The sequence below is a fragment of the Carassius gibelio genome, chromosome B16, assembly GCF_023724105.1.
Source record: "Carassius gibelio isolate Cgi1373 ecotype wild population from Czech Republic chromosome B16, carGib1.2-hapl.c, whole genome shotgun sequence".
In the NCBI taxonomy this organism is placed as follows: Eukaryota; Metazoa; Chordata; class Actinopteri; order Cypriniformes; family Cyprinidae; genus Carassius; species Carassius gibelio.
The window spans coordinates 29442347-29461071 of NC_068411.1; the positions used below are offsets into that span (position 1 = coordinate 29442347).

General features: G+C 33.3%; 1 protein-coding gene across 1 annotated transcript; it reads right to left on the reverse strand.

The window, feature by feature from the left end:
* Positions 1-284: 284 nt before the first annotated feature.
* nek10 (NIMA-related kinase 10) lies at positions 285-18194 on the reverse strand. The gene is made up of 34 exons (XM_052577591.1): positions 18081-18194; positions 16598-16687; positions 16458-16515; positions 15850-15959; positions 15676-15774; positions 15515-15599; positions 14764-14805; positions 14603-14681; positions 14432-14499; positions 13549-13628; positions 13363-13449; positions 12611-12835; positions 12391-12530; positions 11064-11125; positions 10888-10962; positions 10733-10797; positions 10313-10415; positions 10017-10145; positions 9802-9939; positions 7502-7547; positions 6671-6792; positions 6490-6592; positions 5881-5956; positions 5671-5800; positions 5485-5555; positions 4252-4450; positions 4087-4174; positions 3591-3642; positions 3244-3275; positions 2968-3068; positions 2785-2895; positions 2381-2489; positions 2242-2294; positions 285-1039 (listed from the first exon to the last, which is right to left on the reverse strand). The coding sequence occupies exons 2-34, from the start codon at positions 16657-16659 to the stop codon at positions 992-994; spliced, it is 3048 nt and encodes a 1015-aa protein (XP_052433551.1). The 5' UTR covers positions 16660-16687; positions 18081-18194; the 3' UTR covers positions 285-991.
* Between the last annotated feature and the right edge of the window lie 531 nt (positions 18195-18725).

Below are 18725 nucleotides of genomic sequence, written 5' to 3' on the forward strand. Positions count from 1 at the left end.
AATAATTACATTACAGCATTAATTAACCTTAATTTCCACATTTAATAAATTCATTTAATTGAATAAATTTTATACATTTTCAAAATTTAAATGTTATATCTTTTACCTCACACCAAGAACAGATCGATTTTTATCAACTACCATTAAAAATATTTATAAATGCCCTTTTTAAAGTTTATATATTGCTGTTGCATTTATATATATATATATATATATATATATATATATATATATATATATATATATATACACACACACACACACACAAACACACACATATATATAAAGATTTCATTACCAATTTTGTCTTACATTTAAAATCAGGAAGAATATTAAATAATTCTCTCAATTAAATGAACTATCTTTCTTTTTATTTGTATTTTTTTAAACTTTATTTGCAGGATTCAAGAGAACAATCAATGATTTTCCATGTGCTCTCAGGCTTTTAGATGCTACTTATGTATAAAATATAGAAAGACAACAATGTCATTATACCACACACACACACACACACATAAATACACACACATCACATATAAATGCTCTTGCGCTTTTTTGTTAAATCTGCTTCCACCAATTTGTAACATGGGTAAAGCAATAAATTAATTTATTGAGTAATATCTAAAGTACTATTATAAATTAAAACTATATTTTGAGTGAATTTGCAAAAACAGTGAGGAAAATCACATTAAAGTGCAGAGATTCAAACGAGGTCAATCATCGATGTGTGCGTGCACTGACTGTTATTGCAATCTTCTATTGTGCCAATATAATTCTGATATCAGCACGTGTTCTTCAGATGCACATAATCAGCTTATGATTCATAATGTGATTATTGTCAGGTTGACCTGAGAGAGAGGCGCTGCTGGGGGTCACGGGGACTGAGTTCGTCTGGTTCCTGCTCCTGAATCCACGTCCCTTCTGCTGCTCGCACAGACAGACAGTGAGTCAGTCAATGAGCGAATCCAGCAGGAAACAGCTGCAATCCACATCACCTGCTGTAGTAGCCGTTTTCCTCCAGCACATCCTCCACCATACTCTGAAACAGCACATTAAATGACACACTTCAGAAAACATTTTTGTTTGTGGGTTGCACTAAATTTAAAATTGAAAAACTAACAGTTTCTTAATAAATATGCCAGATGTTTCATAATTTTTCCATTCAATAAATTTTTTTTAAGCAAGTGTGCATGTCCTCAATATTTTCTATTGATTTTAAAGAATTACAAATACAGCAAGGGGGTACATAACAAAAACTATAATAATAAACAATAATTATAATACCATTAATAACAAATTAAAAGTTAGAAATAGTGTTTAATAAAAATATAAAAACATTAACAAGTGGACAGATTTCTTATTCTTCAAACATGACCCAGATTTTTGTGACAGAAACAAGACACTGATTTTTGTCTTTAAAATTAAAAACAAAATGTTATTTCCCCTAAATTTACAATTATAGTCACTATAGCTTACAGAAGTAGCGGATTCATTAAATAAAATTCCCTATGATTTTAATTTCTTTTAACTAACAAAAGACATAATCCTCCTTAATTAATTTTCATAATTAAAATGTTTCAGACTAGGCATTATAGTTTAACTGATAAACAACTTTCACGTGTCCTTTATACCATTATCATTCTCATCTTTTTAATCTGTTTTTAACTAATAAAGGCAGTTTCAGAATGACATCATCTTTCAGTACGTGACATCATTTTGGAGGGAAAACAGCAGCAGAAATGTCAGTAAGTATCATTACTGCATCTGATTACTGTATTTTCCGGACTATAAGTCACACTTTTTTTCATAGTTTGGCTGGTCCTGCGACTTATAGTCAGGTGCGACTTATTTATCAAAATTAATTTGACATGAACTGAGAGAAATGAACTAAGAGACATGAACCAATAGAAAACATTACCGTCTCCAGCCGCCAGAGGGCGCTCTATGCTGCTCAGTGCTCCTGTAGTCTTCACTGAACACATAGAGCGCCCTCTGGCAGCTGTAGATGGTAATGTTTTCTCTTGGTTCTTGCTTCTAAATAAATGTGACTTATAGTCCAGTGTGACTTATATATGTTTTTTTCCTCATCATGACGTATTTTTGGACTGATGCGACTTATACTCAGGTGCGACTTATAGTCCGAAAAATACTGTAATTGTTCAAATGACAGGAAACAGTATAAAAATGATTCATGCATTCTTTCATGAAAGTAAAAAAAAGGTTCGATAAAAAATATCCCACCTGTATGTCCTCATAGGTGAGTCCATCTTGTAGACTGGTGGAACCTGATTCCCCTACACAACAATTTAGACAAATTCAGTGGCTTTTGTAAAGCTTTCAAATTAAACCGAGGATAAAAATGTAGATTTAGGAGTTCCACCTCCACGGTTTTCCGCAGTGGATGGGTCTGAACTCAGAGACTGGATCATGGACCACCACTCTCTGTTGGCTGAAGACATCTCCACCAGCTCCTGGCTTCCTTGAAGAACCTGAAAGTATTCATATCAAAGGTCTGAAAACACATTTCAACTCAAAGCACAATGAAAAGAATACATGTCCTACTGAAATTCACTCTAATGACCACAAGATGGAGCTGTTGCACCTTTTCCACCATTAACCCTGTGAAACCTGACATATGAAATAATGTTCACATTAAATATAAATAAAAAAATCAGATAACATTTTAAAATAATGCTAATAATATTTGATACACCAGGTGTTTATGGCTCCATTATGATAAAGAAAACAAAAAATGATTGTTCTTGCATTAACCAGATGAAGTACCTTATTGAGCTCCACCTTCAGATTGTATGGATCACTTCCGTACGTGAACAGAGGCTTCTTGAAGCGTTCGACTGCCCGCTGCTTGAAGCTGTTTTGTGGAGCTGGAGGGAGCTAAAAACATTCAACATGAATAAAAGAGACTGTAACACTGTGGAAAATGCCTGAAATCAGACTCTAAATTACCTGAGTTATAAATATTATCTTATGCAGAAGTTCCAGAAGCCTTTGGTTGGGATCATCAATTTGTCGAACCTTTCTCTGAGACAAACAAATTCCCGCCGATGCTGTGAACGTGTGACAAACACGAGTCAAACTAAAGAAAATCTCTGCTATTTTTAAGTATTTAAGTTTTAGATGTGAGGACACTGTTACTTTTACCTATGAAACCTATAAAATGAGCCAAAATAAAATTCAGATTTTATTATATTTGTGCACATTAGCAAAACGGAGAGCTTTTACCTGGTCGTGCTTTTGCTTTTTGGCAATCCGCACTGTAAAATGCAAAACAGAAAACATTATACAGCTTTTGCATGAGAACACATTTAAAATAAAATAAAAAATTAACTTAATTATTAATGGCATTCCTTTAATCTTGTAAGAATAAAAAAGAAAGAAAGAGCTAAAATAAAATAAAATAAAAAATGAACTGAATTATTAATGGCATTCCTTTCATCTTGTAAGAATAAAAAAGAAAGAAAGAGCTAAAATAAAATAAAAGAAAAGAAAAGAAAAGAAAAAAATGAATTGAATTATTAATCGCATTTCTTTAATCGTGTAAAAATTAAAAAGAAAGAGCATAAACTCACCTGAGTATGTTCAGCTCACCAGAAGATTTTACGCCAACATTCCCAGACATTTCTGCACATTAAGAATGGGGGAAAAAATCTTAATGTAGCAAATTAAGTATTTTCCTTATTAAACAAGAAGTGCATAAAGGACTGAAAGAACTTCTCAATAGATTTTTTTATATGCACCATACACTGTTTAGTCCTAAAAAAATACAATAAAGAAGAAACATTACATGTTCATTCTTCTAACAAACCTCACTCAGTTCACAAGAGGGCGCTTTACTTCTAATATATGTGCCATTAAACCAGATGTGTTATTATTGGCTCCTACATTATATCTAAATATGTAGCAACATTTAATTTTCAGTTTGCATGGCTAGAAGTATTTGTGTTTACTCATGTGCATTGCTTTTTGAATGCGTTCTATCACAGTTCACATACAACAATACCTGTAACTAATCAGATGCTAAAGGCATTAGCATTCAAATGTTTTTGTAGAGGTAAACTCTGTCACCTTGGCTTTGCTCTTGTTCCTCTGAGACAGATGCAGAAGTTTCCAAACCCTGAGCCTGTGATCCATCTTGTTCTCTGAGGCCACCGCTCTGAGTCAGAAACATCATTATTAGCTGACAGACAGGTTGTGATGATGAAGAAACTGCTGGTAGTTTTCTGATCTAACCGGCTGCAGTGGGCCGCACATCCTGGTCCTGTTACTCTCCAGGAAGTACTTCTGCGCTCTCTTCCTGTCTCGTTCCGCTCTTCTCTCCAGTGAATTATAGGATGCACAGAGATTGTCCACAAACTTCATCATTATATCTGCAATCCTGGAACTGACCTCGATGATGTCAGGACGCACGTCTGCGTTTGGGGTCAAGCACCTATCAAAAGATGAAGAGAACGCGTCCCTCTTGTGAAAACTAGGAAACTAAACTTAAAAAAATCTATTTAGTGTACTGCTGAGGCATGGCAGAGACTAAAGGAAGCAGCAAGACTACATTTCCCATAATTCTCAGTGACAGAAGGCAAGAATAAAATACAGCAAAAGCATAAACTACAGACCTAATGCTCATCCTTTTTCTCTTCATTTTGATAAAAAAGACAGAAATAAAGATGAAATTGTCCAACGCCTTCATGTTATTTTTAAAAAAAAAATTATTTTGTTTTAGCTTACCAAGGCTACATTTATTTGATAAAAAAATAATAATGTAAAAACAATAATATTGTCACATTTATCACAATTTAAAATTTTAATGTACATTTAATATATTACAAATAATTGATATTATAAAACAAATATTTTTCTTATAATCCTGAATTTTTTTTATCATGATTTCCACAAAAATATTAAGTCACAAAAAACATTTTCAACATTGATAATAAACGTATTAAAAAAAACAACAACAATAAAAACTCATATGATTAATTGCGATTAATTGCATTCAAAATAAAGGTTTTCGTTTATATAATATATGTTTGTATGCTGTGTATATTTATTATATAAACAAACATGCATGTATATATTTCAGAAAAAGTATTAAATATTAGTATAATATTAATATATACATGCAAATGCATATAAATATTTTCAAAATATATACTCTATGTATATATGTATTTATATAATATACACAGTAAACACAAATATATAATGAGAACAAAAACAGCACTAATAAAAATTTGTAACCAATAATTGATAAGAGAGCTTGAAATCATGTGACACTGAAAACTGCAGTAATGATGTTGAAAATTCAGCTTTGCAACACAGGAATAAATTCCCATTAAACATATATTCACACACAAAACAATTCTTTTAAATTGCATTAATAATTCACCATATTACTGTATTTCTTAATCAAATAAATACTGCCCTGGTGGGAAAAAGAGACTTCATATGTGTAACTGGGAATCATACCATTTAATGACCTCAGTCACTCTCTCAGAGAAGGCTTTGTCTTCTACTGGCTCATAAACCGCTTCCACAATCTGAAGACACGAAGAACATGAGCAAATCAAGCTGACAAAAATGCATGATTTGATTGAAAGACACAGAAGTTCTTTTAAACGTCAGAATTTCTTCACTGTAGGGTAAACCCGTCACCTTAGTAGCGAGCGAGAGCATGTTTGCGCTGTAGAACGGAGGCGTGAGGGTGACCATCTGATAGAGGATGCAGCCCACGGCCCAAACGTCTGCCTTCTCACCGTACGGCTCGTTCTTCACCATCTCTGGACTGACATGCAAAAAAAATGCTCCACCTCAAGATCCGACACAGTTTCACCTGGTTATATTTGAGAATTGCAAAGTACAGACCAGCAATACAGTATTGTCCCAACCACTGACGTCAGCTTACTGTTCTCCTGTTTCTGTTTCGCTAGACCAAAGTCCGCTGGAAAACGATTCGACTGGTTATTATTATGTGTACTATGTCAAGCAGTGTGCCCTTAAATATACTATATACGCTGTATATGAGACCCTGGACCACAAAACCAGTCAATTAGGGTACATTTTTCGAAAATGAGATTTATACATCATCTTTCCATTGATGCATGGTTTGTTTAGGATCGGACAACATTTGGTCAAGATACAAATATTTAAAAATCTGGAATCGGAGGGTGCAAAAAATCTAAATATTGAGAAAATCACCTTTAAAGTTGTCCAAATGAATTCTTAGCAATGCATATGACTAAATTCACAGTGGGAAATGTACAAAATAACTTCAGGGAACATGATCTTTAGTTAATATTCTAATGATTTTTGGCATAAAAGAAAACCCATACAGTTACCCATATTTGACTATTGCTATAAATATACCCCAGAGACTTAAGACTGGTTTTGTGCTGCAGGGATGCATATATATATATATATATATATATTTATATATATAATGCAGTGGACAGATAAAAGATGATATTAACTCACTAATAGTGACTTTATCTCTCTCTCCGAGCATGATATTATTGGGTGTGAGATCTCGGTGGATGATCCTTTTCTCCTTGTGTAAGTATCTCAAAGCCAGACAGATCTGTGGAGGGTTCAAAATGAATTTATTTCACTTTTATTTCACATTTTCCTTGTTCTGTTCTAGTGCCGATCTCCTGACCTGTATGAAAATGTTCCAGACTCTCTCCTCGGTGAACGTCTGCCGTTTCTCTTTGAGAGAGCTGAAATGTTCAGCCAGAGGAGCTCCTTCTATGAGCTCCATCACGATATAGAGCTTATCAGCTGAGACAAAGACAACAGGGGACAGTTTTAAACTACCGTATTTTTGCGGACTATAAGTCGCACCTGAGTATAAGTCGCATCAGTCCAAAAATACGTCATGATGAGGAAAAAAACATATGTAAGTCACACTGGACTATAAGTCGCATTTATTTAGAACCAAGAACCAAGAGAAAACATTACCATCTACAGCTGCCAGAGGGCGCTCTATGATATCAAGTGTAGACTACAGGAGAACTGAGCAGCATAGAGCGCCCTCTAGCGTCTGTAGACGGTAATGTTTTCTCTCAGTTCATTTCTCTTGGTTCATGTCAAATTAATTTTGATAAATAAGTCGCACCTGACTATAAGTCGCAGGACCGGCCAAACTATGAAGTGCGACTTATAGTCCATAAAATACAGTAAATATATTTATATGGGGTCCAAATACAATGAAAATCTGGGATTTTTATGAATTACACCTAAAAAAAAAAAAAAATGTGTGTGTTTGTGTTAGAAGACAAACCAAATCATAAAACATTTTCAAACCTCATGTGAACTTCATTCATTATTTGCAAGGGAAACATTTAAATTAAATGAGGGAAAAAATTAAACTATAGTTTAATAAGTATTTTCACAGATGTTTGGATCCCACTGTACAATTTAAATATTCATTATATGCATATTAATATCATGCATATTAATATTTATATATAAAAATAGGAGTACATACCTTCTAAAAATGTTTTGAAGTATTTCACAACGTTTGGATGAGACATCTGAAATAAATGAAGAATTTTTCATGACAGCTTTCAATGCTGAGCTCGGTCTTAAAAATGAGAAATAAGATTTTGCTTAGTGAAAAACTTTTTTGAATTGTGACAATAATTTACTAACTAAACACATTTAACTCTTTCTCTGCCATAGACGAGTTTTTACAGCTTTTTGTGTTTTCACTGTTATACACTCGGGGGCGCTATTACACATCTTCTGAACGAGTACACAACCTCCCGAACAAAAACATACATGAACAGAACGGAAAATTAGCAATCTCTTATGTAAACAGATGCATATGATAATGCAATCATCAGCAATAGACAGCATATAAAAGAAAACTGCATAATGTTAAAGGGGGGGTGAAATGCTCGTTTTCACTCAATATCCTGTTAATCTTGAGTACATATAGAGTAGTACTGCATCCTTCATAAATCCAAAAAGTCTTTAGTTTTATTATATTCATAAGAGAAAGATAGTCTGTACCGATTTTTCCCAGAAAAACATGAGCGGCTGGAGGCGTGAAGTGTGGGCAGGGGCTAAAAATTCACGAGCGCGAGTAAGCTATTGTGTTGAGAGCGTTTGGAAGCTGTGACATTACCGTGAGGAAAGAAACATCCAAATCAAACCATGCCTAACAGTCAGATTCAGCGTATATTTATGATCCAGAATCAGATCCAGAGGCTGAAATTGAACAAGAGCAGCATCAGCAACAACGTCTCTATGTGGTATGTACTGAAACTGTATATATTTGCTTAGCGGTTTTGGAAATAAAGTTCCACTTTATGTCGTCTTTTTTTTTTTTTTTAAGCTGTACATGTGGAAAGTGCAGTTTGATGACAACATCACATGTTGTTTACTTGATGTGCTCACGCGCCGATAGCTAAGTTAACAACACAGAGATATTTGAAGCAGTTTTACTCACCGCCTGCGGTTCCAACACACGATCGTGACCCTTTTTCGTTGGGACTGCATTATCCTTAAGGAATAAACGATACGCAAATCCGTCGTCAAACTGGGCCTTGTTTGTAAAACAAGCATCTTCGAAATGCAGGGAACAAACACAAACACTTGCACAACTCCGTTGATGCTCTGTAAAAATAAACTCCATCCACTGGTCCCTTAATGCTGTTTTTTTTGGTAATCTGTGCAGGGTTGTCTTGCCCTGGCAACCAAAAACACACTCCTTTTGTGACATTTCGCGACGCTCTCGCTCTGATCAGTATAGATTGTCTGTGCACAGCCTCGTCTCTGCTCTGCTATACGGGAGCGCGCGCTCTTCCGGCAGAAGTGCCTCAGGACCCATATAAGGAAATTCCGCTCCATCTAACGTCACACAGAGCCATACTCGAAAAAAACTTTCTGAAACTTGTGACAAACAGGAAGGAGTATTTTTGGAACAGAAATACTCCTTCAAACGTACAACTTAATTTTTGAAACTTTGTCCATGTTTAGCATGGGAATCCAACTCTTTAACAGTGTAAAAAACTCAGTATGCATGAAATAGCATTTCACCCCCCCTTTAAATAAATGAGTAAAATGTTGATCTAGGAAGTGGTATATGACTGTGCAAGCTTTGGAGGCGTTAATGGAAGCGATTACTGGATTTATGCTTTGATAATCGTATTCAATGTTATCCAGATGTAGTTTTGGATTAAAAAAAACCTTTTGCTCAAAATTAAAATTTTAATGAAACCTTCGTATATTCAAGTGTTGATTAAAAAAGAATGATTTAAGCTAGAATAAAACAGATTTTTTTTTTGTTTAAAAGTAAAGGCTTTGATCTTTATTTTGGTGTATTGCATATCCAAATATTCATACAGCAAAATATACTGAAGGCAATAACATTTTTATGAAAATCATCAAAATCGCTGGCGGTGGCTGGCAACTTTTTTCAAAAATGCTGGCGGGGAAAGAGTTAAATGGCCAAAATTATGTAAAAATGCTGTGATGAACATCATCGTTTAAAATACAACTTGATTTTTTTATTACAATATACAGAAATTACTTACAAATACTTTTGCGTAAATGCTGAAACTTTTACAGAATATGAGATTTATTTATTTGTTTCGCATCATGGTGATGATAATGTGCTAAATTGTCATGCAAGCGAGGTCATGGTGCAAAAATCTTAATGTTTAATAAAATAAGATTTATTTGTTTTCATGAAAAGCCTTTATTTCTTATTATTTTAGTCTGAAATGACAGGTTTCATAGGAATTAGCAAAATGACTGAGCACTAGACGCACTGAGACGCACCTGCTCTTTAATGATGGTCAGCTCAGACACAATCTTCTCCACGCTGCTGTCTCTGGATCGCTTGTCTTTGCCAAAGGCTGGATTGTGAAAGTTTACCTCCTTCAGTGCCAGAATGTTCTGTCCGCTCTGCTTACGGACCTTTAAACGGGAGCAAAAACAACCGTCAAAGTCTCAGTTATCCAACACAGCACAAATATACAGCAAAGAAGACTCACCTTAAAGACGCTGCCAAAGGCACCGCTGCCTAGATGGTCCAAAACCGCATAACCATTGATCACTCTCAAAGGAGGTCGGTTCTGGTTCACCATCTCTATGCTTTCCCTGAGAACGTCCAATTCTTCCTCCTACAGAAAAGACAAATGCATGAAAACAGGCCAGAGAGAAAATGTTAGAAAGAGCGTTGACCTTTCTCTCAAACTAGTTTAGTGCAAACGTTTCAATTTAATGTTGGAGAAGCAGCAGGGTCAGTGTAATTCACTGATGAAGACACCAAATATCATTATTATCTTACTGATAAGAGGGCGATTTTCTCCTGCAGCGGTTCATACGCACTAATGTCTCTTACATAGTGTCCAACATCAATAAACATCTCAAACAACTCTGGAGAAAACAGTCTGGAACAAGCAGAAACATCATTTAATTTAGATGCATTCAAAAGCATAAAACATTCTGAATAAATAAACCACTTCATTAAAGATAATATGAATAACATACTGAAATAATGAATAAAAATAGAACAAACAAACAACTAGCATCCACACCATTTCATTCAGATACTAACCAATCAACAAATAAATACCCTAAAAATATATAAATATAAATAAACCACCGTGATCATATTAATAAAACACAGAAATAATACATTAATATTTTTTTATATATTTCTATAAATAAAAAAGTTATAAAATAAATAGAATAAAAAATAAAATACCGTTTAAAGTGATGTCTATTGCGTTCCATACTAAAAAGGAATCGTAGGGCCCTAAAAGCATAACACTTCAGAAAAAAATAGTTCAATTATTATGTGATAAATACTGAATATTTTATATGAAACCTGTCTGAGACTATAAATCATTTTTGGCGTACCTGTAGAGATTTTGCCTGAGGATCTTGAAGGTTTTGTGGCAAAATCAGTTTGCCAATTATGTACACACCATTCTCCTAAAACACCAAATCAAAGCATGTAGACTATATAAATATGAGATGCATGCAAATGGATGTTTTTGATTCAAGAGAAGCATGTGACAAAAAGAAGTTACTACCTGAACCACATTATGTGCTGTTGTGTCGTCCAAAACAAGCTCAGTGATCGCTGCACAGCATGCTGGGAACAGGGACAGTTGCTTCATTAACTGGGGGTTTATTCCACAGTGCAAGACAATGCAGAATGTATCCCACTATGGAAAAGTCATCTCAAATAGCCATGTTTATGCATTTGAGTGAATCTCACAAATAAATAAAAAAACTCCACTGTACCTCATTGTACATGCAACCTACAGTATATATTAATTCACTGTATGTATATCAGAAATAATTATGCATGTAAATAATAAATGTATATCACGCACATAAATCACAAAAAAGTAAAATACAGAAATTAGTAAAAATAATTGTAATAAATAATAATATAATAATAAAAATAAAAATAAAACAAATAAATAAATAAATGCATTTATTATTAATAAATTAATAATAAATAAATAAAAATATATTTCACAGGAGTATTTCACTGCAAAAAAAAAAAAATTTTTAAAAAGAAAATAAGAAAAAGATTGTTTTGGATCCTCCCATGTTTGAAGTCTGGTCTTGATAGATGACATAATTGATGTAAATTAATTCAATTGTTCATTGTTAATTTACAAAGGAAATATTTGTATTAAATTATATTTTTTTTTTCCAGTTTTTTCTAATTTTCTACAGTCTACAGATTTCTTGCCATATGTTTCTTGCATCTCATGATGTTATGTATGAAAACATGTCTGTGCATGTGTGTAAAACCACAAATTGACGATTTATATATAATAATTTGTAATTGTATATACATTGTTGCGATGCATTGTGGCTGGATCAATAATGTAGCTGTAAAAATAGTAGCCAGCTGAAATTGAAATGTATATGCATCTTCAACATGAGGTGCTGTATAGACACGATGAGTTTGTTTTTACTATACACGTTAGATGTGATCCAGCATATCTGGTTTCGTGGTTAAAGTTAACCTTTTCTACCTATTTCAGTGCTGTTGTTGCTCAATGCTCAGCAATGGCACGGACGCGATGTTGTCTGAGGGTTTGGCAAAAGGACAGTGGGACGATGGGTGGTGCTCAGGGTGGTGACAGAAGGAGGTGACTGTTTAGTTCTGACGTCAACGTTTTACGAAAGTCACAACGGTTCGTGAAAAATCACAGCTACTTTATGCAGCCTGTGTGCATTTTACTGTCTGTTCTGAAATCGTAGTTTGAATGGTAGTTAAATAGCCCCTAGACCTCAGTTATCATGAAAAGAAAAAAAACAGGAAATTTCAACTTTGACAACATGCATATGATTTAATTTGATCATGATCATTAGTACTGAATTCCTGTATTTTCTCACCTGCCTGCAGATTGATGTTGTTCTCGGCCGTCTCTTGGGGACTCACCTCCGCCGACACGTGCTGTCTGTGTATCCTGCCCGCCGCGTTGGCGCTCGAAAGCGTTTCTATTGTGGAGCGATCAGACACGTACACTCGTTCTCTGAAAATAAAAGTTTTGCATGACTTAAAAAGTGCAAGTGAAATGCTCAAAACCTGAGCGGACGGCATTGGGAGACTCACCCGTGTAAGATGCGCAGTAGCTGTTGCACGCCGCCCCAGGCCCGGATCTCAGCGCTGGTGTCGGGATCCTGACACAGCTGCACGAGGACCCACATGGCGCTCCACAGCAGCTTCACGTGCTCCGAGTGAAGGAGACTGAGCAGCACTGGCACCCCGTCACACTGACGCACCTGATCCCTGACACACTGCACCGAGCACAGCAACCTCAGCAGCTCCACGCTCAACCTGAGACACATGATCAACAACAATATCCAAATCAATTCAGATTTAAAGCAGAAGTGCCAGTGCATCACTTAAAATTACAATATATATTTTTTTCAAGCATCCTGATTTACATAATACGGGCTCAAGCAACTACCTGTAATGAAAAAATATTAAATTAAATGTCTTTACTGTGACTTGTAAACCATTCAATACATCCCTTCATCAAGCCATGTGATTTTTTTTTACTTTCCCCTAAAATTTTGAATGGTAGTCTATGCAATTCTGTTTTGTGTCACTTATGCACTAAAGTTTTTATGGATGCAGAGTATGCAAAGATGAAAAAAAGGAACTAATAGGATATCTGCATTTTCATTCATTTTCATTATATTTCTCAGTGCACCTGAAAAAAGTATTTTTAATGTAGCATACCCAGAGGATAATACAAACCTAAACAATGTGGGTCTGGTTTATCTAACAGAAGTATTTACAAACGCACACAGAAAAATGACTGCAAAAGATATCAATCTCAGAGCCTTGTCTCTACTCACCTTTTTGAAAACATGTCATACTCCTGTAAAAAAACTAGAAGGTGCTCCACAAGAGAGAGCTCTGCAATCTTCTCTTTGCATTCTTGACTGAATGAAAAATGAGAGTAATGATTAACTGCTAATGTATCTAATGCATCATGCTGATTTGATTGCTGTAGATATACATTACTCATGATATTAATTTACCTTTCAGCCAGTGTGGTGAGAGCCAGCAGAGATCCTAACACCACGCTACTGTCCCGTGTACAGAGCAGCTTCACAAGGGTCTGTGCAAAAGAAAAATGATTAACTGGAAATCAGTGCTATTTTAGGATGTTTGATATACTGTTATAGCTTTAAATAACATTCTGAATTCGTTTTTTATATATATTTTCAGTCACACTTTATTTTAAATTCCAATTCTCGCCATTAACAAACATTAACTATGACTTTTGCCTCAATTAACTCCTTATTGGATGCTTTTAAATAGTAAGTAAGGTAGCTGACAAGTTTAGACATTAGGGATGTAGGATATGGTCATGCAGAATATGTGCTTTATAAGTACTAATAAACAGCCAATATTTTAATAATATGCATGCTAATAAGCAACTAACAGTGAGAATTGGTCTTATACTAAAGTGTTGCCACATACAAAGTTTGAGAAAATGTTGTAGTTTTTGTAATTTGTATTATTATTTTAAATGTTTATATAGTTTATTTTAAGTTAAAATGAAGAGAAGGATCATCCAAAAAAAAAAAAAAAAAAATTATATATATATATATATATATATATATATATATATATATATATATATATATATATATATATATATATATATATATATATATATATAATTAAATATTATTATTATTATTATTTAATAAATAGCTTTCTTTTTAGATTAATTTAATGAAAATGAGATATGGTTCCAGGACAAAAGCTGATTTAGTATTAAGTATTTTTTTTTTCATGGTTTTACATTTTAATATTTTGGATTTTAATTGTAAAAGTAAATCACATTCTTGTTTACATGTTAAAATTTTTAATATGCTTTATAAAGTTTGATTTCTTTTAAAACACTATAAATACCTTATGTGCACCGCAATTAATAATCCACTGCCTTTGCTCCTCAACAGAAGACAACTTCTGAAACATATCTGCAGAGCAAATGATGGGGACACAAGCAAACACATTATTCTTCTTGCGGCTCGTTTCCAATCTGTGCATACTGTGCAACACACTGCAACATGTTTGTCTCACATGTCATTGCAACCAGCTGCTCGATTTCCAGCCTCTGTTCTCTGCATTCTAGATAAACTGTTGCAACCGACTCCATGTGCTGAAAAACACCCAGTGAGACACAATGAACTTCCCCCAGCTGCTGTGCATTTTCAGCATGTTAACATTGTGAGGTTCTTTACCTCAGCGAGCTGCCCAGCGCCTTGGAGTTCAAAGAAGACTTTCTATAAGAGAAAACAGAAAAATATACAGTAAATGAAAAGACAGAATGTCAGAGTCACTCATTGTAACAGGGTGTAAATAGCAATAGCTATAATACACATACATAAGATAACATAAAAGTAACACTTCACAATAAGGTCCCATTAAAAATTAATTAAATACAGTATTTATTAACCTTTGCTGACTCAAGTTAATAAAAGTACAGCTATTCATTGTTAGTTCATGTTAGCTCAAATGCATTAAATATTTTCATTTTAACAGAACTGCTGACTATAATAATGCACTAGTAAATGTTAAAATTATTATGAACTAAGATTAATAAATGCTTTAAATGTTTTTTAATGTTAACAAACATAATCTTATTGTAAAGTCTTACCTATATATATATATATATATATATATATATATATAAAATGACACTAATGTTTCATGTTATTAGACCAACTGTATGTGTTAATATTTTGCATTAATTCTTTTATTTTATACCGTCTTTAAAAACAGGTTGCTGTTGTTGTTTTTTGCATTGCAAAAAATATAAACTTATATTTATAATGAATTTAATTTAGGATTCATTTAATTTCAACTAAAATCAACAAATCAGTTTATTAACTTAATTAAGAGTTTTAATTTCTACATATTACCAAGGTACATTGTTCCACATTTTTACGGAGTGATTTTTAAGATGATATTAAGTGAGATTTTTGATCTCACCTGGTGAAGAGGATCCCTGATCAACAATCTCAAGCAGTTTAAAACTCTTAGGATGTTGTCCGAGGAAGAGCTGTCCAGCCAGCTCCTAAAAACAACAAATAAGACTAGTCTATAATCCATAACTGGCACACACCCTCAGCATCATGCTCATAAATGCACACCTGCAACCGAGTCTGTTGTTGATCAACGCAGTGAAGATGTCCAGGAACAGTCTGTGATGTGGCTGGTCACTAAAACACCTCTGATTTCTGTAGATCACACTGTTAATGAACGCTGGTTACAAAATGCAAAAGAATAAGAGAAAAATTAAGAGACAAATATGGGACACTGTGCACCTGAAGTTATCCAGCTCTGATGCTTCGCTGGTTGTGCCGATTTTCCGGTGATCAGGAACATTTGAGGAGTTCTGAGGCTTTCGTCCCTTGGATTGATTCAAAGATGAAACCTGAGATAGTGAGCAGAGATGAATCAACTACGTTAATTATTGACTAACTAAACTCACAGCAGGTTCATGCACAATTCAGATTTTAACTGAGAATAAAATTGCAGTTCAATTCCTGAAGCAGCAAAAAGAATTGTACTTCAAATTAAAGATTTAAAGGGACAGTTCACCCAAAAATGAACATTTTGTCATCATTTACTCATGTCATTTCAAATCTGTACGAGTTGCTTTCTTATGTTGAATATAGAAGAAGATATTTTGAAGATAGCTGGTAATCAAACAGTTGATGGTTCCCATTGACTTTCATAGTAGGAAAAAAATACAATGGAAGTCAATGGGAACTACCAACTGTTTGATAAGAAAGCAACTCATACAGGTTTGGAATGACATGAAGATGAGTAAATGATGACAGAACTTTCATTTTTGGGTGAACTGTCCCCCTTTAAGTAATCTGAAAAACAAACATTTAATTTAAATTACATCTAATTGTCAGAATTTTACCTGTTTTGACACTGGAGCTGTGATCAGTGATAAAAGCCTCTTGAGATCAAGAAGCTCCCTAAAGAATATTTTAAAAAGACATTATAGATATCAGCAGAGAAACTAGAATCTCATCAGTAATAGTTTCGGCGATGACTTACTTATCTTTAGGTTTGGGGTTTGATCTGTTTGGTCCTCTAGACTTTCTGTCTTGGAGAGGCATGTTGACAATATCTTCATCACTCTCATGTCTGCGGATGACAAATACTTAAAGCAGGAAATTACAGACAAAATTTGAAAAAACTTTCTTTTTTTCATGCACTGGTCAATTTTGAGATTTGTGGAAACAGATCAAGTGGGAAAAAAAACATGCAAAATCCACTTTTATTATATTAATTATGTTGTTGCATTGCAAAAATAAAAACTTAAATTTATAACGAATTTATTATTCATTTAATTTATTCATAAATTAGTCAACCTATTTTGTTTATATTTAATTTAGTCCTAATTTAGTCCTAAAATCCTAATTTTAAATTAATTTATTTATCATTTAATCAATTTAACTTATTAATAAACACAAATCACGTCTTCATATTAACATGGTACACACTGATCCACATTTTTACAGGCTTTTAAGAGTGACTTATATTTAAGATGAGAAATATTAAACGTTATTGGATTTTATAGCACTTATCAAGTTGCATCTGAGCAGTAGATTTCAATTACAATACATATCTTTAAAGACCAATCTCTAATTTTTTTCTCACCACACTCTATAGTTTTATTCCTATCTATATTCTGAAGGTTATTACAGAGGGGTTTGTTCATAAATCATTCACCTGACAACATTTCATTCATAAAAAAATTGACTTTTTTGCTGTTGTTTTACAGTATTTTCAGATTTATGGACTGATAAAAATATTAATCTGAAATCCACTATGTAAAACATTAATGAACCAACAAAATGAACCAGAATTTTGAATCTGGCTTCAGATTTCTGTTCCGAAAATATATAAACATCAGTACATGTTTAATAAGATGATGTATAATTTGTATATTTAAAAAGAACATTTCATATGAAACTATGTTTGTTATTCATAATGTAATTAATGAATTATTAATACAATCCATCAGTTGTTGAACTATGGTGGTCTATTATATTTATCAAATTGACCTTTATTTTAAGTTTCTTTTTATACAAACTTTAAATAAGTGACTAGAAATAACTAACGTTAATTAAAACACCATACAAGAAACGTTAGCAGTTTGGGATGACATTAGTGTGAGAAATCAATTAGCGGTTACATTTTAAGACGAATAAAATAACTTTTTACATACATTTGAACGCTTAAAATCATATTTGCTCAGTGTCCTTAGATCATCTGGGGAATTTTCTGAATTTGAAGTCATTTTCCTCAGTTTCACCACGGTATTATTAATGATTTTATATCATGTAAATACCAACAAACTTGTATTTTTTTTTTTTAAGTGTCTCTTGTGCTATCAATCGTTAAAATAACTGCCAGAGGCGTTTGTATTTAATAAAACGCAGTTCAATTCGTGACTGAGGTAACGTTAATAGCTTTTTTAGAGGCCCCTGGCTGTATAAATGAGATTTAACGGCTTTATGATGTATTTTCTCACCTGTGTGGATCGGGAATATTTCTGGCCGTTGAATCGCATGACTGAAGCTCGTCATATATTTGTGAGAAAACAACACAAGCTCGAATCAGGAACGTGAAGACACACAGCAACCAATCAGACGACGCGACTTTGAGGCGTCTGAGGTTACCATGGCGACACGTAACCAAACATTCCAAGATGAGCTCGAGTTTCTCTTCTTCCGTTGATCTTGAATTATGAATTATAACATTATTTTACTTATAATATATATATATATATATATATATATATATATATATATATATATATATATATATATATATATATATATATATATATATATATATATATATATATAAATGTAATTATAAATATTTAATACTATTTAATCAAATATGCATTTCTAAGTGTAGGTTACAATGATAAACAAAAATGCATAACACACAAATATTGGACGAATTCTTTAATAACCTCTTTATTTAAATGTAAGACCAAAATAACTTTTATTATATATAGTTTTACAAGCATTGACAAAAAAAAAATGTTTCATGTCAAAATATTCCCGATACAAAAATATAATTTATTGTAGCCTTTTGTCAATACAGTATGTGTTTGTCGAAAGGAAAGATATGATGCATGGTTGTTTACACTGAGGTTTGCATGGTG

Excerpts from the sequence above, each read along its gene's own strand:
- nek10 (XM_052577591.1), bottom strand. The coding sequence starts at position 16,659 with ATGCCTCTCCAAGACAGAAAGTCTAGAGGACCAAACAGATCAAACCCC. Across the intron at positions 13,629-14,431 it reads TTAATTGCGGTGCACATAAG|ACCCTTGTGAAGCTGCTCTG; the intron begins GTATTTATAGTG and ends TCTTTTGCACAG. Across the intron at positions 3,643-4,086 it reads GGAACAAGAGCAAAGCCAAG|AAATGTCTGGGAATGTTGGC; the intron begins GTGACAGAGTTT and ends CTTAATGTGCAG.